The following is a 22,139-nucleotide window of genomic DNA, read 5'->3' as shown; positions in this document are numbered from 1 at the left end:
GGGAAAATGAAGCAAGAACTGATCCCATTTATTTGAATGGGACAGTTCACAATCATCCGGCATCTCATCTTGCTGCGTTCCCCCATCCGGTGATCATAAACAATGGACGCAGGATGATGCACAACTGATGCCAACTGATGCACTTCTGGCATCAGTTGTGGGAATTTTTGCCCAGTTTTGCCAGAGCCAGAACCTGCATATATGTATCTCTAGCCTTAGCATGTCCATTACTGTCTGGCAGGTAAGTACTAAAATCACCTTATGGTCGATAACCCCTTTAATGTGCATAAGTACTTATATGAAAGTCAATACTTTGTGGAGCCAGTTACAGATGCAAGTCCCTTGGGGTACAGTCATGAGATAAAGAAAGCATACAGTTTTATGAATGAATATATAATTACAAAAATTCTTGTCCTTAGAAGGTCTTAAAATATGGTAAATACAACACAAAGAGCTTTTATAAGCAGTGTGCATGCGGCCTTAAAGGGTACCTTTCATCAAAAAAACTTTTGATATATTATAGATTAATATATGCAGAATAACTTTCCAATAGCATGTTATTCAAAAATATGCTTCTTTCAATTTAATTTTCCACTTTGAAAAAATGACCACTAGGTGTCTCCCTACCAGTCCTTTTTTTTTTAATAGATTTCAGACTCATGCAGGAGTCCTAAATCTCAAACTGCAGCCGGGACACAGACAAGCTGAGCACTGCTCCCTGGCAGCGAGCAGTGGTGAGTTTGTCTGTGTTCCGGCTGCAGTCTGAGATTTAGGACTCCTGCATGAGTCTGAAATCTATTAAAAAAAACGACTGGTAGGGAGACCCCTAGTGGTCATTTTTTCAAAGTGGAAAATTTAATAGAAAGAAGCATATTTTTCAATAACATGCTATTGGAAAGTTATTCTGCATACATTAATCTATAATATATCAAAAGTTTTTTTGATGAATGTTACCCTTTAACCTGACATCATCAAAATGGTCTGTAATTTAATTCATTTAAGTCTGCAGACAGTCGTCAATCTCTAAACAAAGGGTTGGACTGATCCTTTAGGACAGGGCTACAAAGATTGCCTCTTATTCTGGATTACCCAGCAAGCACAGCCTATGGATATCAGTAAGCATTATAACATGCTTCATTTCCCTGTAGTGGCAAACCTCAAAAAATTGTCTGCACTTTAGATAGACTTCTCCATTGTGCATCAGGCCTTACAAATGTACACTGATAAAGTTCTAATATACTATTTATAGCGCCATATCCTTGTATACAATTCTCAGATATCCTGACAATACTGACAAAGTAGAATTAGTAGTAGTTGTATTAGTAAGCGGTATTAGTGAAATTACTGGAGGCTTGGTAATTGAAGATAAAATGAGTGCTGGCAACTTCTTGTCACACCCATAATTTTATCCACACCCTCTGACAAAGGAGTAGAAGCCATGGTTGACACATCAAGTTGGTATTGTATTCTCACTCTACGCTACAGTATCTAATATAGACTACTGTAAATTACAAGAATCTGAGAAATCATCAAGGCTTTTGGTCACCCTATAAAGCCACATGACCAGAATCTGAGTACAGATATAGGGGGAGATTTATCAAAACCGGTGCAGAGAAAAATTTGCCCAGTTGCCCATAGCAACCAATCAGGTCGCTTCTTTCATTTTTAACCAGGCCTCTGCAAAATGAAAGAAGCGATCTGATTGGTTGCCATGGGCAACTGGGCAATTTTCCTCTGCACAGGTTTAGATAAATCTCCCCCATAGAGATCACAGACCTACAAGGTGGCTTCTTATATTATTTATAATTTAACGTTTTTTCTGATGATTAAAGGGGTACTACCGTGGAAAACTTTTTTTTTTTTTTAAATCAACTGGTGCCAGAAAGTTAAACAGAATTGTAAATTACTTCTATTAAAAAATCTTAATCCTTCCAGTACTTTTTAGGGGCTGTATACTACAGAGGAAATGTTTATCTTTTTGGATTTCTCTTATGTCACGACCACAGTGCAGAAATCCAAAAAGATAAACATTTCCTCTGTAGTATACAGCCCCTAAAAAGTACTGGAAGGATTAAGTTTTTTTTAATAGAAGTAATTTACAAATCTGTTTAACTTTCTGGCACCAGTTGATAAAAAAAAAAAAAAGTTTTTCATGGTAGTACCCCTTTAAAACTATTTTCAACTGTCTAATAAATGAACATGTAAATGTGAATAAAGTTGTGTAAACTGTCTCCTATGTCTAGCATTTATCCTGTAAAAGGCTTCCTATTTATACTATATACTCTATCTCTGTGGGAGGCTCCTATATGTGTAATGGGCAGAGATATTGGGGGGTATTTATCAAAGGATTTATGTGTCTTTTTTAACGTAACTTTGGCGCAATACTTTGGCGCAGTGTATTTTTGCGCCCAAGTTTGGCGCACCTTCTCCACTGTCATTTTTAGAACTTTCTCGAAATCACACGGTCCTGTGTGTGATTTTAACTTTAGTCAGTAATTCATCATTTGCGCCAATTGATCTTTTCGATTGGCGCAATTTTGGCGAAAAATCAAGTTTTTTGGGCGCAAATCCTGCACATAGAAAACACACTTAGCAATGTCAGAAAATGTAAAGGAGTCAAAATACATTAAAAACATTTTTTTTGTGAAAGCAGCGACGCCTCCAGGGCTGCTCAATACTATCCTGCGACAACGTTGTCTCTGAGGGACCTTCACCCTCCGTTGAGCCTGCATTGGACATGGCCGCACAGGTTCAGGAAAGGTAAGCACTAAAGCAGTGGTCTCCAACCTGCGGACCTCCAGATGTTGCAAAACTACAACTCCCAGCATGCCCGGACAGCCAATGGCTGTCCGGGCATGCTGGGAATTGTAGTTTTGCAACATCTGGAGGTCCGCAGGTTGAAGACCACTGCACTAAAGTAACAAAAAAAAAAAAACTACCCAAGTTGAAAATAAAATCCATTTCACATGGATGGGCATGCCGGGAATTGTAGTTTTGCAACATCTGGAGGTCCGCAGGTTGAAGACCACTGCACTAAAGTAACAAAAAAAAAAATACCCAAGTTGAAAATAAAATCCATTTCACATGATATATATATATATATATATATATATATATATATACGCCACAAAAGAAAATAACTTATGTCGCTTGCTGATATACTGCAGGAATGACTCCGAAATGGCTGCTCTACAGGGTAAAATACGCGTCCTCTGTGGCAGTAAGTTCTGTGTAAAAGGCGCTGTGAACAACTGATTTCAACATTTGAGCCAAAATTACTAACAACTTGCACCAAATGATAAATTTGGTGCATGTCCACGAAAACCAAAGTGAAAAAAAAAAGAGTAAAAAGAAACTGTCAACAAGCAAAATTGATAAATACATTGTCTAGAAAGTGAAGAGGGAGGGAGATGGCTGAGTTTCCAGCTAGAGTGTACACAGTAACAGGAAGTCCATTACAGGGTGCCCACCACACAGGAAGTAGGGTCATGAAGACAAAAGGCCAAACAGTTTGCATTATAAGCAGAAAAAAAGCATGAAAGACCACAGAGAGGTAGCAAAATAACTTTATTTACCAATATATGTTAAATTATTAGACAGTTAAAAATAGGTTTCATCGTGATCATCAGAAATATAAGGCAGGGATCATTATCCAGCTTAAAGAGGCCTCTGTCATTGGAAAATACAATTGCCATAGATGGGTGTACTTGGCCTGTACAATATTTAGGTGGGTGGTACATGTCAAAGTTACATACACAAGAACAACTTGGACTGTGAAATGCAGGAGGCTCCTTTTGACAGATTGTCCACCATCTAGGTTGTTCTACCCAGGCTGTTTGGCGTTGTTGGCAGTAGTTGTTACGTGAGGGCACGCACACATGGCAAACAGACCCAGGGTACGGCCCATACAGACCACAAGCAAAGACGATAATATGATGAGCCAACAAACACAAGCAGCTCCCACAGTTTTCATGTCTATTATCCAAGCACAGGTGGCACCTTCATTACACTCACTAGTCTCTGCCCAGAGCATATACAGGTAAAGATAATGTGGTGTTATGGTACCCATAATGTACCCTTTCACTGACAGCCAGTCACTGTCGCCTTTGCTTGCAATGGTGTTGTGAATAAAAAAGATGGACTTCTACTGACTGGATGCAAATCATATTTAGCAACGAATCCAGGTACTGTTTGGGATCCGATGACAGTTGGGTTTAAGTATGGAGACCTCATGGTAAGCACTTCAGTTCTGCCTTTGCTGTGGAGAGACACACTGCCCCAACTGCTGGTGTGATGGTCTGGGGAGCCATCGCATACAACAGTTGATCACCCATTGTAGTGATACAAGGGACACAGCTTAGTAATACGTGCAGGACATCATGCAGTCTCATGTCTTTCCTCTCATGGCAGGGCTTCAGGCTAGCATTTTTCAGCAGGATACTGCTTGCCCACACAAGTTTCCAGGAATATTTCTCACCAGATTAATTGCCAATCGAGCATTTATGGTGAGCCAGCTTCGGCAACCTACACATGTGCAGGATGTACAAGCCCAGCTACAACATATGTTGGTAAATGTGCCACAAGGAACCTGTATGCCCCAATGCCCAACCATATCTCATCTTATACCCAAACTAGAGACAGCTCAACAGGGTAATAGAGCCTCCTTTCAATTGTACAGTTTTCTTCAATAAACGTATCCATTCGCTCTTATATTGTAATCCCTTTTATATATCATCATTCATTACCTTCACACACATAACGTTTCATTCGCTTTACGCTTTTTGGGGTGTTATTTGTTTTGTTTTTTGTCAAGGAGTGTATTATGTCCTAGATCCTTAGATATTTGCAGAGATGGTTGTGCCACCCTATGAATAATGTTTTATTTGTGGGAAAAAGTTCATGAATATTGAGTAATACTGACAAGTCATTCATATAAATAGTAGGGATGAATGACATGTTTATGGTGTAGGAGAAAACCAGTCTGAAAATATGGCTTAAACGCAAATTTAAAAACCTTTTAACAACCTCTAATTGTAGAATATATCCCTACCGCACCTTGTTTATGGGTGGCTCCACTGTAGAGCATTATAAAAGACCAGTTCTTCCAAGAATCAGTTTTGTGGATTGGATTTATGAAGAGAGGTGACATTATTCCACAAGAATGAATATCGTCTCTGCAGCCCTCATATCAGTCTCTGCACTGTGGAGCATTCTGGAGGGTAAGCTATGAATAATGCTGGGATACTCCATATTTTTTATGTCAGGGGCAAAAAAAAGTGGTGGAAAAGATGGACCTAATCTCAACTTTTATTATTACTCTTAAAATTAATCTTCCAGTATTCGACAAAAATCTCCACCAAGATTTTGGTTGTAGTTCTTCTTTCCTTACCCAGAGGACAGTGGAGCTGGAGGTCCTTTAAAGGGGTACTCCAGGGAGAAACTATTTTTTTTTTTAAATCAACCTGTGCCAAAAAGTTAAACAGATTTGTAAATTACTTCTATTTAAAAATCTTAATCCTTCCAGTACTTAGCTGCTTTATGCCCCAGAGAAAGTTGTGTAGTTCTTTTATGTCTGACCACAGTGTTCTCTGCTGACACCTCTGCTGAAACCTCTGTCCTAGTCAGGAACTCCAGAGCAGAAGAAAATCCTCATAGCAAACCTCTCCTGCTCTGGACAGTTCCTGACACAGACAAAGGTGTTAGCAGAGAGCACTGTGGGAACACTGTGGTCAGGCAGAAAAGAACAACTCAACTTCCCGTGGAGCACATAGCAACTGATAAGTATTGGAAGGAATAAGATTTTTTAAATAGAAGTAATTTGCAAATCTGTTTAACTTTTTGGCACCAGTTATGGATACTCCACCAGAGTACCCCTTTAAGTTAAATGTCATTATCCAGCCATGTCACGTCATACATTTTTTAGCAATACTAATGCTAATTTTGCCTGTTCAGATGTTTTACTGTTTATTCGCTTTTGTTGTCTGTACAGGGAGATTGAGCTTAAACTTCCTTCACCAAGAGTCCTCACTGCTGTGCTGTGTTTCCCTGCGGCTGTAGCAGATGCCAACACACAGCAGACGCAGCATAAATTCTCTTACACCTATGATACTGTAACTGTGCTGTGATGCATAGACCTTTCCTATAGGGATCAATAGCTGACTGGCTAAGCCAACAGAGCCTGCAAGTACCGTATTTATCGGCGTATAACTCGCACTTTTAAAACTTAAATTCAAGGCAAAAAGTCTGCCTGCGTGTTATACGCTGATAAATCTTTTTGTCACTGATTTTAAGTGGCCGCAGCAGCAGCTGCTTGTTAAGGATTAGCAGCCTGGCCGCGGCCACTTTAAATCAGTGACCAACGTGCAGCTCCCGCTTTATTTTTTTTAGTTTTTTTCCTCCCTTTCCCCCTGCTTTTTATTGTATTGTTTTTTTTTTCATCTTCCTTACCTAGCCGCACTCGGCAAGCCAGGTCCGGTGTCGGGTCTTGTGGGCTGCAGTCAGTGAAGCAGGATGAGTGACGTCCTCTGCTAGCTCCGCTGCACAGAATCAGGGACGTCACTCATTCAATGCTGCTGCCGCTGTGACTATTCTAAGGTGGCTGCAGTTGGGCTGCTTAAACAAGCAGCCGGCGCTGTGGCCACACTGACCAGAGACGGCTGCAGCGAATGATGTGAAGTCCCTGATGCTGTGCAGCCGGCAGAGGACGTCACTCATCCTGCTTCACTGACCGCAGCCCACAAGACCCGACACAGGACCTGGCCTGCCGAGCACGGCTAGGTAAGGAAGATGGGAAAAATATATATATATAAAAAACAGGGGGGGAAAGGTGATGCTGAGAGGGGGGCATGATGAAAAAGGGGCATGATGAGAGGGGGCATGATGAAAAGGGGGCATGATGAGAGGGGGGCATGATGAGAGGGCGGTGTGGTGAGAGGGGGGCATGGTGAGAGGGGGCATGGTGAGAGGGGGGCATGATGAGAGGGGGGCATGATGAGAGGGGGGCATGATGAGAGGGGGGCATGATGAAAAGGGGGCATGATGAGAGGGCGGCATGATGAGAGGGCGGCATGGTGAGAGGGGGGCATGGTGAGAGGGGGCATGGTGAGAGGGGGGTATGGTGAGAGGGGGGCATGATGAGTGGGGGGCATGGTGAGAGGGGGGCATGGTGAGAGGGGGGCATGATGAGAGGGCGGCATGGTGAGAGGGCGGCATGGTGAGAGGGGGGCATGATGAGAGGGGGGCATGGTGAGAGGGGGGCATGGTGAGAGGGGGCATGGTGAGAGGGGGCATGATGAGAGGGGGCATGATGAAAAGGGGGCATGATGAGAGGGAAGCATGATGAGAGGGCGGCATGATGAGAGGGGGGCATGATGAGAGGGGGGCATGATGAAAAGGGGGCATGATGAGAGGGGGGCATGATGAGAGGGCGGCATGGTGAGAGGGGGGCATGGTGAGAGGGGGCATGGTGAGAGGGGGCATGGTGAGAGGGGGCATGATGAGTGGGGGCATGATGAGTGGGGGGCATGGTGAGAGGAGGGCATGGTGAGAGGGGGGCATGATGAGAGGGGGGCATGATGAGAGGGGGGCATGGTGAGAGGGGGGCATGGTGAGAGGGGGCATGATGAAAAGGGGGCATGGTGAGAGGGGGCATGATGAAAAGGGGGCATGGTGAGAGGGGGGCATGATGAGAGGGCGGCATGGTGAGAGGGGGCATGGTGAGAGGGGGGCATGGTGAGAGGGGGCATGGTGAGAGGGGGGCATGATGAGAGGGGGGCATGGTGAGAGGGGGGCATGATGAAAAGGGGGCATGATGAGAGGGGGGCATGATGAGAGGGCGGCATGGTGAGAGGGGGGCATGATGAGAGGGGGTATGGTGAGAGGGGGCATGATGAGAGGGCGGCCTGGTGAGAGGGCGGCATGGTGAGAGGGGGGCATGGTGAGAGGGGGGCATGGTGAGAGGGGGGCATGATGAGAGGGGGGCATGGTGAGAGGGGGGCATGGTGAGAGGGGGCATGGTGAGAGGGGGCATGGTGAGAGGGGGCATGATGAGAGGGGGCATGATGAAAAGGGGGCATGATGAGAGGGGGCATGATGAGAGCGGGGGCATGGCGAGAGGGGGCATGATGAGAGGGGGCATGATGAAAAGGGGGCATGGTGAGAGGGGGCATGATGAAAAGGGGGCATGGTGAGGGGGCATGGTGAGAGGGGGGCATGATGAGAGGGGGGCATGATGAAAAGGGGGCATGATGAGAGGGGGGCATGGTGAGAGGTGGCATGATGAGAGGGGGGACATGATGAGAGGGGGGCATGGTGAGAGAGGGGCATGGTGAGAGGGGGCATGATGAGAGGGGGGCATGATGAAAAGGGGGCATGGTGAGAGGGGGCATGGTGAGAAGGGCGCATGATGAGAAGGGGGCATGATGAGAGGGGGGCATGATGAGACAGGGGTGGGGGCATGATGAGACAGGGGTGGGGGAATGATAAGACAGTGGGGGAATGATGAGAGGGTAAGGGGGGGATGGGTGTAAATGTGGCACAGGGGCTGATAAAAGGGGAGGAATGATGTGGTACTGGAAGGGGGGACCAAACTGAAGTTCAGGCAAAATCAAAGTTAGAGGGATGATATGGCATTTAGTCTGTCATTTATTTATCTTATATGTATAATTTTTTCTAATTTAAATTTCCCTATTAAAATTGGGGTGCGTGTTATACTCAAGTGCGTGTTATACGCCGATAGATAGGGTACTAGGTACCCCAAATCAAGTGTATAGTCTGTACCTATTCTCTCCCTTTTGCTGATTGAGATTAGGCTTTTCCTGGGGTGGGCAGGAATACCATGTTCTTAGCGTTCTTTATAGGTTAGGTGTGGCTGGCATCTCTGTTTGCAAATCAAAATTTTACAGCCAGGAAAAAAAATCTATGTTCCTATTGGATTAAATAATTGTTTAAATAAGTAAGTGCAACACTCTCGACAAACTTTGCGTAGATCTATAAGAAAAGCAAATATAAGTAACTTTGTAATTGGAGAAAAACTTTGTTATTTAAAAAAAAAATGGCACTTGCGTTTTACTTACAGTAAGTAAGTGGAAAAATATCGAGTGAGTGGTTCTTCTCCTCCCATTTCCTGCACTGATCATTCTCTCACTGTGTACTGCAGGCACAGCAGCCCAATCCATTAGATATTGATGACCATACTGATGACAGAAAATTGTATTTAAAAATTATTAAACACCCATTGTAAATTAGGTTGTCTGACTTGAACCCCATAAAAAATCTTTAGAACCAAATCCCCATAGCAAACCTCTTCTAAACTGGGCGTTTTCCGAGACAGGTGTCATCAGAGAGGATTTAGACAGAAAAGAACAACCTTAACTTCAGAAGCTCATAAGTACTGAAAGGATTAAGCTTTTTTAATAGAAGTAATTTACAAATCTGTTTAACTTTCTGAAGCCAGTTGATATATATAAAAAAGTATTTTCCTGGAATACCCCTTTAAGAATAAATACACCAAACCCCAAGTCTCCAGACAAATTGGATGACGGGGTAAAATAAACAACCTCAAAATCCCCCCCCCCCCCCTCTTATGTATGTAATGTGTTTTAAAACTTCACTTTCATTCACTTATTTAAAAGGGTCCAATTGAAAAGTGCATTAAAATATGCAGCACAGTCTCAGAGTTGTATCATAAACTCTCCAATACGGAGTATGCAGTCAGTATTTCAGCGTCTGCAGTACGCTGAATGACTGGGAACAAGGCTGCTATTAAAAACATATCACGCATATTTGTCTCCCCTACATATAGACAAATATGCGTGATAGACAAAGGTGTAGTGACGTTAAGAATAGTCAGTCCTAGTCAGTAACAGTCGTGCAAAAGGGTACCAAATCTGCAAACAAACAGGGACAGGCCAAGAGCCAGAAATAAAAAGGGAAGCTAAAGTGCAGAATGTACAGCAAGGGATGGTCAGGTCACAGGCAAAAGGTCAGATACACAGATAAGGTCAGCAGAAAATACAATATAAATATGAGTGAAAGGAAAATTTCCCTACCATGGGCAGGGACTGAGGGAAATAGCAGATTTTAAATAGCCGCTGCTGACTACAATGGTGCCCGTACCTCCTCATTGGATGAGACCAAGAGTCTCACTCAGTGAGGAACAGCCCAAAGACACAGGACTGCAGCCCAAAGACCTCACAGAGCAATGCAGCAACTGGGTGTAAAAACATGCAGGCTGCAGAAGAGAAACCAAGCAAAAGAACATGACATGGGGAAAATATTATTGTACTATACAATATACAAAACAAGAATATAAGAAATGCTTTCCAATGTGTGCATGCAACAAATGAGTCAAATCTATGCTGTCAACAACTAAATATAAAATACAAAGAGGACTGCTATGGTTGTAACAAAGGTGACTGCTAAAGGACCTACAGCAAAAAGAGATCTCAGTACTGCTTTCTACATCTCAGCGTTTGGAACAAACTGTTCTAAACGCTGAGGCTGGTGCCGGGAGCTCACGACATCACGCCCCACCCCCTCAATGCAAGTCTATGGGAGGGGCGCCGGCTCCAGCGCTCGGAATAGTTTGTTCCAAACGCTGAGCAACGGAGTACTCCTTTAATGCTTAGCTTCTTTAAATGGAATGTGTCATCAGAAAATGACTTTTTGTTTTAATCAAGTTTTTGTTAAACTTTTTAAGAATTTTTGATTATATATATATTTTTTTTCGAATTTGCCATTGTACCATCTGCATCATAAAACAATCCTGAAACTCCTACATTATAAAATTATCCTGAAATCCTTTGCAGTTTATTCTCACCTCTTAACCTAAAACTAAGCTGAGACCGTCTGTTCTGTCTGAGATGATAAGGAGGAGTCTGATGGAAAATGATCTAAAGGTGACATTGGTAGATAGACAAGGCAAAAAGAGCTCAGTCTCCCTATGAAATTACCTTAAAAAGGTCACAGAGAATGTCCAGTAACGTTTCCCATTCATATCAATGGGACAGCTCCTGCCTATTGTTGCTTGTGTCCACGGGATTTGCTGGAAAGCATATCTCTAAATGCTGTTAAACAGCTCAAGCAAGATGACTGCCCCCATAGTGATGTTAAAAAAAAAAAGAAATAAAAAAAATTACAATCAGAATGATTCGAAAAATAGGATCATGAGCTAATGTTGGCAACTGCACAAATAAACCTCTGACTAAACACTTTTTATATCTTTTTGTGATTTTAGTGAATTCTTTGCAGTGCTACTCATGCACCGAGATGAAAAACAACACTGAGTGCAACCAGCTACCGACAGTGACCTGCAACTCCTCCAGCTATTGCTTTACACAAGTGGAGAAATTGATGAGTAAGTGCACATTCTCCGCATTGTCCTCCCTTGTCTGTGCCATCAGCAGAGGCATAAGGTGAACTAACTGCACCCTTGTGCAAAATGTGTAAAGGGGCTCTAAAATCTAAAATGATTTTAGGGACTGGTGTAGATTTTTTGGATCTGCAATATGTATTATATGTATTTGATTTTAATTTTTTTACACAATTTTGGCTTAGATTTTACCGTTTGCTATCCAAAGGGTGAAATTGGAAACCAAATGTGAATGCAACAACATATTTTTTTTTCCTTCATATTTCAACCTAAATCTGTTCAGCCAAATTTTCATCACATCTGAGTACTATGCTTAACGGGGTACTCTGCCCCTAGACATCTTATACCCCATCCAAAGGATAGGGGATAAGATGTCTGATCGCAGGGGGCCCGCCGCTGGGACACCCAGCGACCTCTGCTGTGGCACTGCAGTGAACTTTGCTCCATGCCTGATAACTAGCAATGCAGCGCTGACATCCCACCACGAGGAGGCACGGCTGTTCCATCATGAGCCTCCGGTGCTGCAGGGAGATCGTGGGGGGGGGGGCAGTTAGGCAACCCCCGCGATCAGACATCTTATCCTCTAGCTGTTTAGTGGTTGAGTATGCTTTTAAATGTAATGAAAATTTTCTACCACAGATTTTGCCACAACCTCAAAACTGTGTAATATCCTCATTTTGATTTCAAAAGTTTAAATTTGCATATGATAAAGGATGATGCACCTTACTTCAAGGTAAATCAACCATCTTTATCATGGACAGTTGTAGTGTGGACATATTTAAAAGTGGAGCCCCAGCTGCAAAAATTTAGTAGAAACAACACAGTCACACTCTATTTATATACTGTGTCTAAATACATGCAATACCGCTATACCACGATCAAATGTTACCGACATATAGTGATAAAGTATTACCCCCTTACTGTTACTTGACAAAACGCACAACAGAAAGACCAACTCATGATGCTCTACAAGGCTCTCATAATATCTCCACACCATGACTTATGCCATTATCAATACTACCTGTTACACTCTGCACTCCGACCACAAGCACCGGCCGTGAGCGAAGAGTCCCTGTGTCCCCGTCTGCCCGCATGAGAATCCCAGCCCTTTACTCACCATGCTCCACTGCCGCTGCCTCCTCTTCTGTGTCTCAGCTCTGGCACGCGCATTCCAGTCTCCCAAGGTGCACGCGCGCCAGAGCTCTGAAATTTAAAAGGGCCAGTACACCCATAATTACTGTCACACCTGTCACTACATTATAAAGTTCCTGCACCTCCCCCACTTCCCTGCTGGATCTTCAGTGCCCCTAGCCTGAGATTAAGCGTTCCATATTGCCTGTTTGCCCTATCCGTGTATCCAGACCTTCCCGCTACGTTATTTGACTTTGCCGCCTGCCTTGACCTTCTTCTATGTCTGACTACGCTACTGCCTTATCCTTCAGTACCTAGCCTTGCCCAGCTACCTGTGTGGTCGAGCCGTGTCGGGGGTAGCGACCGGGGTGTCGCCTGCTGCAGCAAGCCCATCCTGCCTTGCAGCGGGCTCTCGTGAAGACCAGCGGCACCTTAGACACCGCTCCCCGATACGGTCAGAGTCATCAGCCACACAGGATAGAGGATCCACATCCAGCTCCGTAACATTACCTATTGTAGTGGCTCAAGTATATTACCATACTGTAGTAGATCCCAGCTCTACACAGCCTCTGAGGACCACATAAGTGATTACAGTGCAGTTACATCCAGTGACTACAGGTGATTGTAGTGGTTCACTTTTCCAGAATTTTCCATCTGGCCAAGACTACCCATGAAGACTTCTTTCAACTACAACTTGTGTCTGCAGAGTTTCTTCACCCAAACACCTTTGGGTTCTCACTTTTCAGTACCCTCCCTACCCTTTTCCTACCTGCAAGCTCCCATCCTGCTGCAACCCCTAATTCTGTTGTTGTTGCTGCCCTGTTTGACCGTTTGGCTCCATATGTGGCCCCTGCATAGTTATAATGTCCATTGTGGCCTACAAGAGAGAGAATGGCAGGGCATAGAACTTATGGCTTCCTACTCTGCTATAGGTATTAACTGTATTTGCATATTGAAGATGTACTTCTAACCCCTTAAGGACCAAGGCGTACCTGTACACCCTGAGTCTGCTCCCGTTCTACAACGGCGTGACCCCACATCAAAGCAGGTTAGGCCCGGCCTATAACAATGGCCAGGACCCGTGGATAACAGAGCGGCATTGATCGCGGTGCCGCGTGCTATTAACCCTTTAGATGCGGCGTTCAAAGTTGAAAAAAAGTTAATAAAGATCATTTAACCCCTTTCCTACCCTAATAAAAATTTGAATCACCCCCCTTTTCCCATTTAGAATAAACAACGGTGTAAATAAAAATAAAAATAAACATATGTGGTATCGCCGCGTGCGGAAATGTCCGAATTATAAAAATATATAATTAATAAAGCATGCACAAAAAAATTCCAAAGTCCAAAATAGTGTATTTTTGGTCACTTTTTATATCATGAAAAAATCAATAAAAAGCGATTAAAAAGTCCAATCAATACAAAAATGGTACCGCTAAAAACTTCAGATCACGCCACAAAAAATGAGCCCTCATACCGCCCCATACGCAGAAAAATAAAAAAGTTATAGGGGTCAGAAGATGAAAATTTTAAACATATACATTTTCCTGCATGTAGTTATGATTTTTTCCAGAAGTACGACAAAATCAAACCTATATAAGTAGGGTATCATTTTAATCGTATGGACCTACAGAATAAAGAGAAGGTGTAATTTTTACCGAAAAAATGTACTGCGTTGAAACGGAAGCCCCTAAAATTTACAGAATGGTGTTTTTTCTTCAATTTTATCGCACAATAATTTTTTTTCCATTTAGTCATAGATTTTTGGGTAAAATGACTGATGTCATTACAAAGTAGAATTGGTGGCGCAAAAAATAAGCCATCATATGGATTTTTAGGTGCAAAATTGAAAGAGTTATGATTTTTTAAAGGTAAGAAGGAAAAAATGAAAGTGCAAAAACGGAAACCCCCCTGGTCCTTAAGGGGTTAAATTAGACTTAATGTGGGAGTTGCTTATTAACCTCTTCACTTTGAAAATGTATATATATATATATATATATATATATATATATATATATTATATATATATATATATATATAGCTGCTTTAGGTCTGGTTTCAACCTCTGCTTTTATCAGATCTTCAAAATTCATGAATTAAAACATTAAATATAATAAAAGGTAAATAAATAGTCGTTATACAACAGCAAAGCTTCGTTAAAATAACATTGATGGTTACCAGTGATGGTCCTTGTCTTAACCGAGTCTTTTCTTTCTGTTCAGTTCACAATCTGAAGATAACTAAGAGATGCGCACAAAGCACTGAATGTAACGCAGGAAACTACAATGTGTGGATAGCTTCAAAGCACACCTCGTGCTGTAACGGAAACCTTTGTAATGAATTTGCCAACGGGAAGAACAAAGTAACATATAATGCTTTTTTAATAATGGTGGCAGTTCTGGCTCTTGGGATCTTTAAGAACATTTAATTGGAAAATTTGAACGTCAAAAGACTTTTACATATAATTCTCGAGAAAGGAATGATTTTTACAAACAAAAAATGTAAACTTATAGGTATGTGTTACCTATTTTTTCTCTTTTTCAATATCAAATAACAATTTTCATTTTTATATGATTTTGGAATTGTTTTTAGCTTTTTTCAATTGTCAGAAAATATGAAAAAAAACATTTTTTTTTCTTCATATTTCCCACTGTTAACCAGCTGAGGGAGCAAACATGAGAGTGTGGAGAAGGACACCAACCTGTAACTTGGGTGCTGCAAATTTGCCCTCGCCCCTGTCCATGCTGGTGTGCTGCTAACAACTCCCTTCCCCTTGTGTCTGTGGGCAAAATGAGAAGGGAGTAAGCTATGTACCGCCATTTTGTTAGTGTCTACACAGTGGTTAAATACAGTGATTACAGTTCTTTTAACCCCTTCCACAGTCCCAGAATGTTCCTTTTTTTTTGCTCACGTTTCCTCCTCTTCACCTTCTAATACCAATAATGTTTTTATTTTTCCACTGTCAAAGTGTTAACTTATGACTGAGGGCTTATTTTTTGGCAGGAAAGGTTGTAATATTTCCCTCTATTATACAATTTAAATTAAAGCCAGTAACAAATTATTTGTGGGGCAAATTGTTAAAAAAAAAATGCAATTGCGCAATTTTACAAGGCAATAATTTTTTATTGTGCTTATCATGCTAAAACGGACTACGTTTTTTCTTTAACTCTAGTAGTTCAATTCTAGCAATAAAACATTTGAATATTTTTTGTTTTGTTTCTTATATAAAAAAAATAAAAGAAAAACTTAAAAAAATATATGCATCATAAGACCTATTTTATTTTTCTGTCTACTTAGCTGTGTGAGGGCTAATTTTTGCGCCCTGATCTGTAGTGATCAAACTTTTGCATTGTAGTCTTTTCCGGAATCAGCCCCCTTAGGCTATGTTCACATGTCAGAATTTCCGGATGGGTTTCCGCATTGAAATCCACATGAAAATTCGGCATGTGTTTATAGTCTTTTTAACTTCAATGGGATTCGGCAGTCCCATTCACATTGCAGAATTTTCTGTGGACATCCTGCAGCTAAAATTCCGGGTTCCACAAAAATTTATATCATTTCTTACATTTTTGCGGAACTCAGATGTGGAAGCCAATTGAAGTCAATGGGACTTTCTTTTCTCTGCTAAATGCTGATATCGTGCACATTACGCTCAAAATTTTACCTTTGTAATAAAATAAAGCACTTTTCTTTAGTGCATTGTAGATACATGCGGACCTAATGCAAAAGTTCTGCATGAATTCTACACGAAGTCCACAGAAATACAGCATAGATGCGGAATTCCGACCAAATTAATCCGGACCCAGAATTCCGCATCTATGCAGAATTTCTGACTATTCAGTATAGTCTTAATGTTCTCTCCTGGACATTAAAGGGGTACTCCACCCCTAGACATGTTATCCCCAATTCAAAGGATAGGGGACAACATGTCTGATTGCTGGGACCCCGCACTATCTCTGGTGCGACATCCCATAATCCGATGCTCCGTGCCGGATGACAGGCAACCACCTCCGTCACGCCCACTCCATTCATGTATATGGGAGGGGACGTGAAGGCTGTCTTCTAGCTGTAACACCCTCTCCTATAGACATATTCATAAATATTTGGATGGGGAATAACACATCTAGGGGCAGAGTACCCCTTTAAGCGCCATCCTATTGACTGCAGTGCAGATTCGGGTGAATTCCATCAAAAGAATGAACATGTTCCTTCTTTCGGTAGAATCCAATTCTGCATTGTAAGGTCCATAATGTAACGTGTAAACTGTGCAGCAGAATGCCAATGACTGGAATGGAAGGCTACTGCAAGCAAATTCTTCTCAAAATTTCCATAGTGTGAATAGTGTGAAGGACCTTTTTTTGTAATAATCATTTTTATTAAAGAATAAAGCATAAAAAGATATACACATAAGCTCAAAAAAAGGCCACGCAGAGCCAAACATTAACACACACAAAAACCAATTACTATAACCTGAAGAATAATCGGCTAGCACTAAAGGTGTGCTGGGCTGCTACTATGCAGTAGAAAGTTCAGAATTTTCAAGTTCTTGCCAAATACAGGGAGGTACTGTTCAAATGGAACAAGGGAGTGTAAATTCTATAAATTCTTCATCTTACCTTCATAGCCTTAAAAGGGTACTCTTCCCGTAGTCATCTTATGGGTCTTGGGGACCTGCACAATCTCTCCTGCAGCACCCACTTGTCATTAGCTGCACGATACAGGGGCTGGGGTATGGTGACATCATGGCCCCACCCTCAATGCAAGTCTATGGGAGGGGGCATGATCACCATCCCATCCCCTCCCATAAGCTTGCATCGAGGGGGCGGGGCGTGTCATCACAAGGGGGGCCGAGTCGTGGCGTCACAATACTCTGGCCCCTGTATCTTGAGTAATCAGACACGGAGCGATCTTCACTTCTTGCAGCTAATGACAAGTGGGTGCTACAGGAGAGATTGCGGGGATCCCCAGTGGTGGGACCCCCGCAATCAGTCATCTTATCCCCTACCCTTTGGATAGGGGATAAGATGTCTAGGGGCAGAGTACCCCTTTAAGGAAGGGGTGGACCTTCCCTTGTGAAAACTGTGGATTCATAACCATGAATCTGCTTTATTATTTGATGACTTCTGTTATCTAAGCAGCACAATTTTATTTTTGTGTCCTTAATTTATGTAATATGTTCTCCTTAGTAGGATAGAATGCTTTAGGGTTCATTCACATGTACTTAATCTGCTGCAGATTTTAGGATAGGTATTTTATTTATTTATTTATTAGCTGTGGATTTCAGCTATTTACTTATATTGATTTATTAGCAGATAGAATACATTCAAGAGTTTCCATGATTCACATAGATACATTAAAAGTTAACATAATCCAGATTAGGCCAACCCTGTCCTTTGTCATCTCACATATTCCCTTTCTAATTTATTCCATCATTTTTACGTCAATGTGTTTGCCTGTCTGTTAAACAAGAGTACATTCGACCAAACAACCTCTGTGAGCCATTTATCATTTACAGTAAATGTCACAATGTGTATGTTGTAATGATTTAATTCTTTCAGTAACAAAAAAAAAAAAACAGCTCCAAATAGATATATGTCCTCATGGGAACTGCATTAATAAATGGGTTAGGTATGTTCGGTATGCACAGTTTAAAATAACAAAATAAGAATAACACACCTGAATAGTGAACCTGTTATGTACCGCAATTGTATCAGTGCTGACTAAATTGAGGCACATGTTCCCTTGGTCTTCAGTCTTAAAGGGCTTGTACAGTATATGACTGTTGTCTGCCAAATACAGCACCATATTTGTTCTCAGGTTATATCAGGTATTGCAGCTCAGACTTATTCAATACATTTCTGTTTTAGGAAAAAATGGAGAGGTTGTGCAGCTCAACAAACTAGACTATATGATAGAGAGAACTGAGGTTAACTGTATGGCACACAAAACCCAAGGTGCCTAACTAAAGCGTGTATACAAAATAGAAGAAATGTGCAGCTTGCGGCAGGGAGTGAGGTCTTGGATGTCACTGCTGCAAACCCGCTGCTGTGACTGAGTGAGACGGTTTGCCTTACCATCAGCCGCCGCACGCAGCTACAAGTGCCAAAGGCAGGGAACCTGGCAGAAGATCATGGCAGACTGCTATACACTTGGATTGGGTGAGCAGGACACAGTCTCACTGCTTTCGTCTTCACAGGACAATGCAAGTAATATGGGGCATAGCCCTGGATCAAGCTGCATAGCAGCTATTAAAGGGGTACTCCCGTGCTCCAGCATTCGGAATATTTTTTTCAGAACGCTTGGAGCTGGAGGCTCGCCACCTCCCATAGACATGAATGGAGGGGGCGTGGCAGGACATCATGAGGGGTGTGGCCGTTACGTCAGGACCACTGCCGCAGGAACCCAGTGTTTGTTTAGAATGCTGGCTGCTGAGGTAATGGGACCCCCGCAATCAGACATCTTATCCCCTTTCCTTTGGATAGGGCATAAGATGTCTAGCAGCGGAGTACCCCTTTGCTTGTTATATTTCTGCAGAACTTGCTTTTTTCCAGGAGGAAGAGACTTTTACTACCAGTATCTATGTCAGCACAGTGGGAGGGAGATTGTATCAATTTATCGAAACATCACTGCACAACAGTTACTTTTTTTCTCCTAACAGGACTGAGTTTCAGTTTCATATTAGCCAACATTTATTGCAAGGTTGCACATGAACCTTTGGACTTTTGGTGGACTGCAAAGAGAACATATAGGGGTAGATTTATCCAAACCCGTGCAGAGGAAAAGTTGACCAGTTGCCCATAGCAACCAATCACTGCTACTTTTATTTTTAAAAAGGCCTGTGAAAAGTAAAAGAAGCGAGCTGATTGGGTGGTATGAGCAACTGGTCAACTTTTCCTCTGCACAGGTTTTGATAAATCTCCCGTTATGAAGCGTAACATATGCTTCACATAAACATCACGCAGGGCAGGGAAGAGTGAGCCCTAAGCCGATCCTCAACATCTTTCCCTGCCTACTTGCTCAACCACTCTAATAGAGAACAACAACTGGGCACCGTTCCCTTCCTATCTGAAGTGCAGGGGCGTCATAGGCAAAATAATAAACGCATACTGTACAATTTGTGGACACAGTCAATAAACCAGAGTACAACTAGCACAAAACAAAGTAGCACAAAACAGACATCAAGGAAACAGTATCAGGAATATAGCATACAGCCAACAGCCTAAGAACCAAAATTAGGTAAACCGTAGATATGAAAATATGAACAAAAATGGTAAACTAGAAATTATATACAGCAAGATATATCCAGGGATGCAAGGGATGAATAAGGTAAGACTTAAGGCAGACACTATATAACTCAAGAATGCATATACTTAAATAACAGGAACAGACAAAAACATTCAAAGACCCACTGGTCTCAACACGGACCAAGAACAAGATACACACTAGAGGGACATAAATCATGGAGGGACATAAATACCAAATCCAAGCTAGTGGGGGCACATCTAAGAAAAGATGCTCTAGAATTATTTCATGGGGAATACTAGTATATACTAAAACAGACAAGACAAGGGAGCTGACAAGTCTAAGGATCCCATATAATGGCCCCGTATCGGTGGCAGTTGCAAAGCAAAAACGTCATAGTAGAAGAAGGTTGCTGCAGTAAATACAAAGAATAGGAATGGAAAAAGAATCAGGAGTGAACAAAATAGAGCAAAATCAAAGCTGGAGCAGCACCTAAAGTCAATGTCAAAACCAGAAAAAAAGCCATGGCCAAGTAAGATAGGGAATACATAATATCAGGACTCTGGTAGGGCCTGGATCCGCAGAAAATCTGCAACTAATCGGATGCAGAATTAGACAACAATTTACTACAATTTTTATTTTATTTTTTATAATAAAGTTTATTATGATTTTCAAAAAGACAAAGAAACAAGTTATCTTCCAAGGTAGTCAACAACAGAAAGGCACATAAGGTGCTACAATGGCATATGACATGACATCATGACAAAAATGGCATCATCATGGAAAAGGAAAGAAACAGATGATAGATGATCATACGATGGGAAACGTAGTACAGGGTGGGCCATTTATATAAACCTTAATAAAATGGGAATGGTTGGTGATATTAACTTCCTGTTTGTGGCACATTAGTATATGTGAGGGGGGAAACTTTTCAAGATGGGAGGTGACCATGGCGGCCATTTTGAATCCAACTTTTGTTTTTTCAATAGAAAGAGGGCCATGTGACACATCAAACTTATTGGGTATTTCACAAGAAAAACAATGATGTGCTTGGTTTTAACGTAACTTTATTCTTTCATGAGTTATTTACAAATTTCTGACCGCTTATAAAATGTTTTCAATGTGTTGCCTATTTTGTTGGATTGTCAATGCAACCCTCTTCTCCCACTCTTCACACAATGATGGCAACACTGCAGGAGAAATGCTAGCACAGGCTTCCAGTATCCGTAGTCTTGAAAAGTTTTCCCCCTCACATATACTAATGTGCCACAAACAGGAAGTTAATATCACCAACCATTCCCATTTTATTAAGATGTACCCATATAAATGGCCCACCCTGTATAATGATTAGGGGACCAAGATGGGAGGTCATGAGTCAACAGGACAAGCTATCGGCATGTCACAAAACCAATGTTCCCAGTACTCCGGGAGCCAAAAAGAGATGTGAGAGGGGGATGGGAAAGAGATAGAAAGGGTCAGAGTAAGAATAGATGAGAGAGACAGAGAGATAGATAGACAGGAAGAAAGGGTAAGTCACAGGCAGAAGAATGACCCTACCTCGTGAGTCGAGATGTGCAGGCGGACTCCCCGATGGAGGGTAGGCTGGCATCACATGTAAGGGCACACACCTGGGAAGGATAAGAAGTCTCACATAGCTAAGTGTTCAAGTGGAGAGTTCTTTAGGCATCAGAGAACATAGAGTTAATCCATTGGCCCCAGATCAGGTGATGCTTTTCCATCATGAGACATGGTACCTCTCGTTTTGTTACATCTCCAGCACATGTCTGAAACTCCCGGATAGAACTGAGGTAGTAGGGGTGGAACTCAATACCACCGCGTTAGTGTCTTATAATTTGCTTCCTGGGCCTTGCAAGAAATGGACGTTGTGTGACAAAAAGTAAGGGTCTTTCCCCATTCCTCATCCATGTACTCCTTACTCAGCTCCCTTTCACATTCACCACAAAAAGGTAATGGATCATTTTGGAGAGTGTCAAGAAGTAAGGCACAGATGGTACTAATCGGATGGAAAGTCCTGGAATCAGAAACACAGAGTTTCTTGAATGAGGAAAGGGGACGGTGCCAATGTAAGGTGTCTTTAGTTAAAGTATAAAAATGTCGGAGTTGGGAGTATTGAAAAGTGTGAGAGATGGAGGTAGGGCATCTCGCATCAGATCTTGAAGTGTCTTCAAGGATGAGGTTGTCAAAAAACAGAAGAAGGTGGGCGATTCGCTCCTAGAATATCCAAGAAAGGAGGAGGCAGAGAAAGCGAGTGGGAATGCAGATTAACCAAATACTGGGGACTACGGACCGTCCGGAGGAAGAAATGAGGTAGAGGGCAAATAAGAGCGTTGAGCCTAGGCGATTGTAGCTAGGATTGGGGGAAGGTCAGTCATAG

General features: G+C 42.2%; 1 protein-coding gene across 3 annotated transcripts; it reads left to right on the top strand.

Annotated features, from left to right (window-relative positions):
- The first annotated feature begins 1,768 nt into the window (after nucleotides 1-1,768).
- On the top strand, nucleotides 1,769-14,930 carry LOC130293393 (lymphocyte antigen 6E-like). 3 transcript variants are annotated; one of them, XM_056542022.1, is made up of 4 exons: nucleotides 1,769-1,783; nucleotides 5,038-5,219; nucleotides 11,237-11,356; nucleotides 14,725-14,930. In XM_056542022.1, the coding sequence occupies exons 2-4, from the start codon at nucleotides 5,162-5,164 to the stop codon at nucleotides 14,928-14,930; spliced, it is 384 nt and encodes a 127-aa protein (XP_056397997.1). In that variant the 5' UTR covers nucleotides 1,769-1,783; nucleotides 5,038-5,161. The 3 variants fall into 3 exon arrangements, with proteins under 3 accessions (XP_056397997.1, XP_056397996.1, XP_056397995.1); XM_056542021.1 differs by lacking the exon at nucleotides 1,769-1,783 and adding an exon at nucleotides 3,600-4,039; XM_056542020.1 differs by lacking the exon at nucleotides 1,769-1,783 and adding an exon at nucleotides 3,600-4,184.
- Nucleotides 14,931-22,139: the final 7,209 nt, after the last annotated feature.

Source organism: Hyla sarda, chromosome 10 (genome assembly GCF_029499605.1).
Source record: "Hyla sarda isolate aHylSar1 chromosome 10, aHylSar1.hap1, whole genome shotgun sequence".
Classification (NCBI taxonomy): domain Eukaryota; kingdom Metazoa; phylum Chordata; class Amphibia; order Anura; family Hylidae; genus Hyla; species Hyla sarda.
This window is presented reverse-complemented; position numbering and strand designations above follow the sequence as displayed.

What these genes read in the sequence shown, in the direction of transcription:
- LOC130293393 (XM_056542022.1), top strand. Translation starts at nt 5,162, where the DNA reads ATGAATATCGTCTCTGCAGCCCTCATATCAGTCTCTGCACTGTGGAGC. An exon ending in ACTGTGGAGCATTCTGGAGG is followed by an intron (nt 5,220 to 11,236) that starts GTAAGCTATGAA and finishes TTGTGATTTTAG; the next exon opens with TGAATTCTTTGCAGTGCTAC. An exon ending in ACAAGTGGAGAAATTGATGA is followed by an intron (nt 11,357 to 14,724) that starts GTAAGTGCACAT and finishes CTTTCTGTTCAG; the next exon opens with TTCACAATCTGAAGATAACT.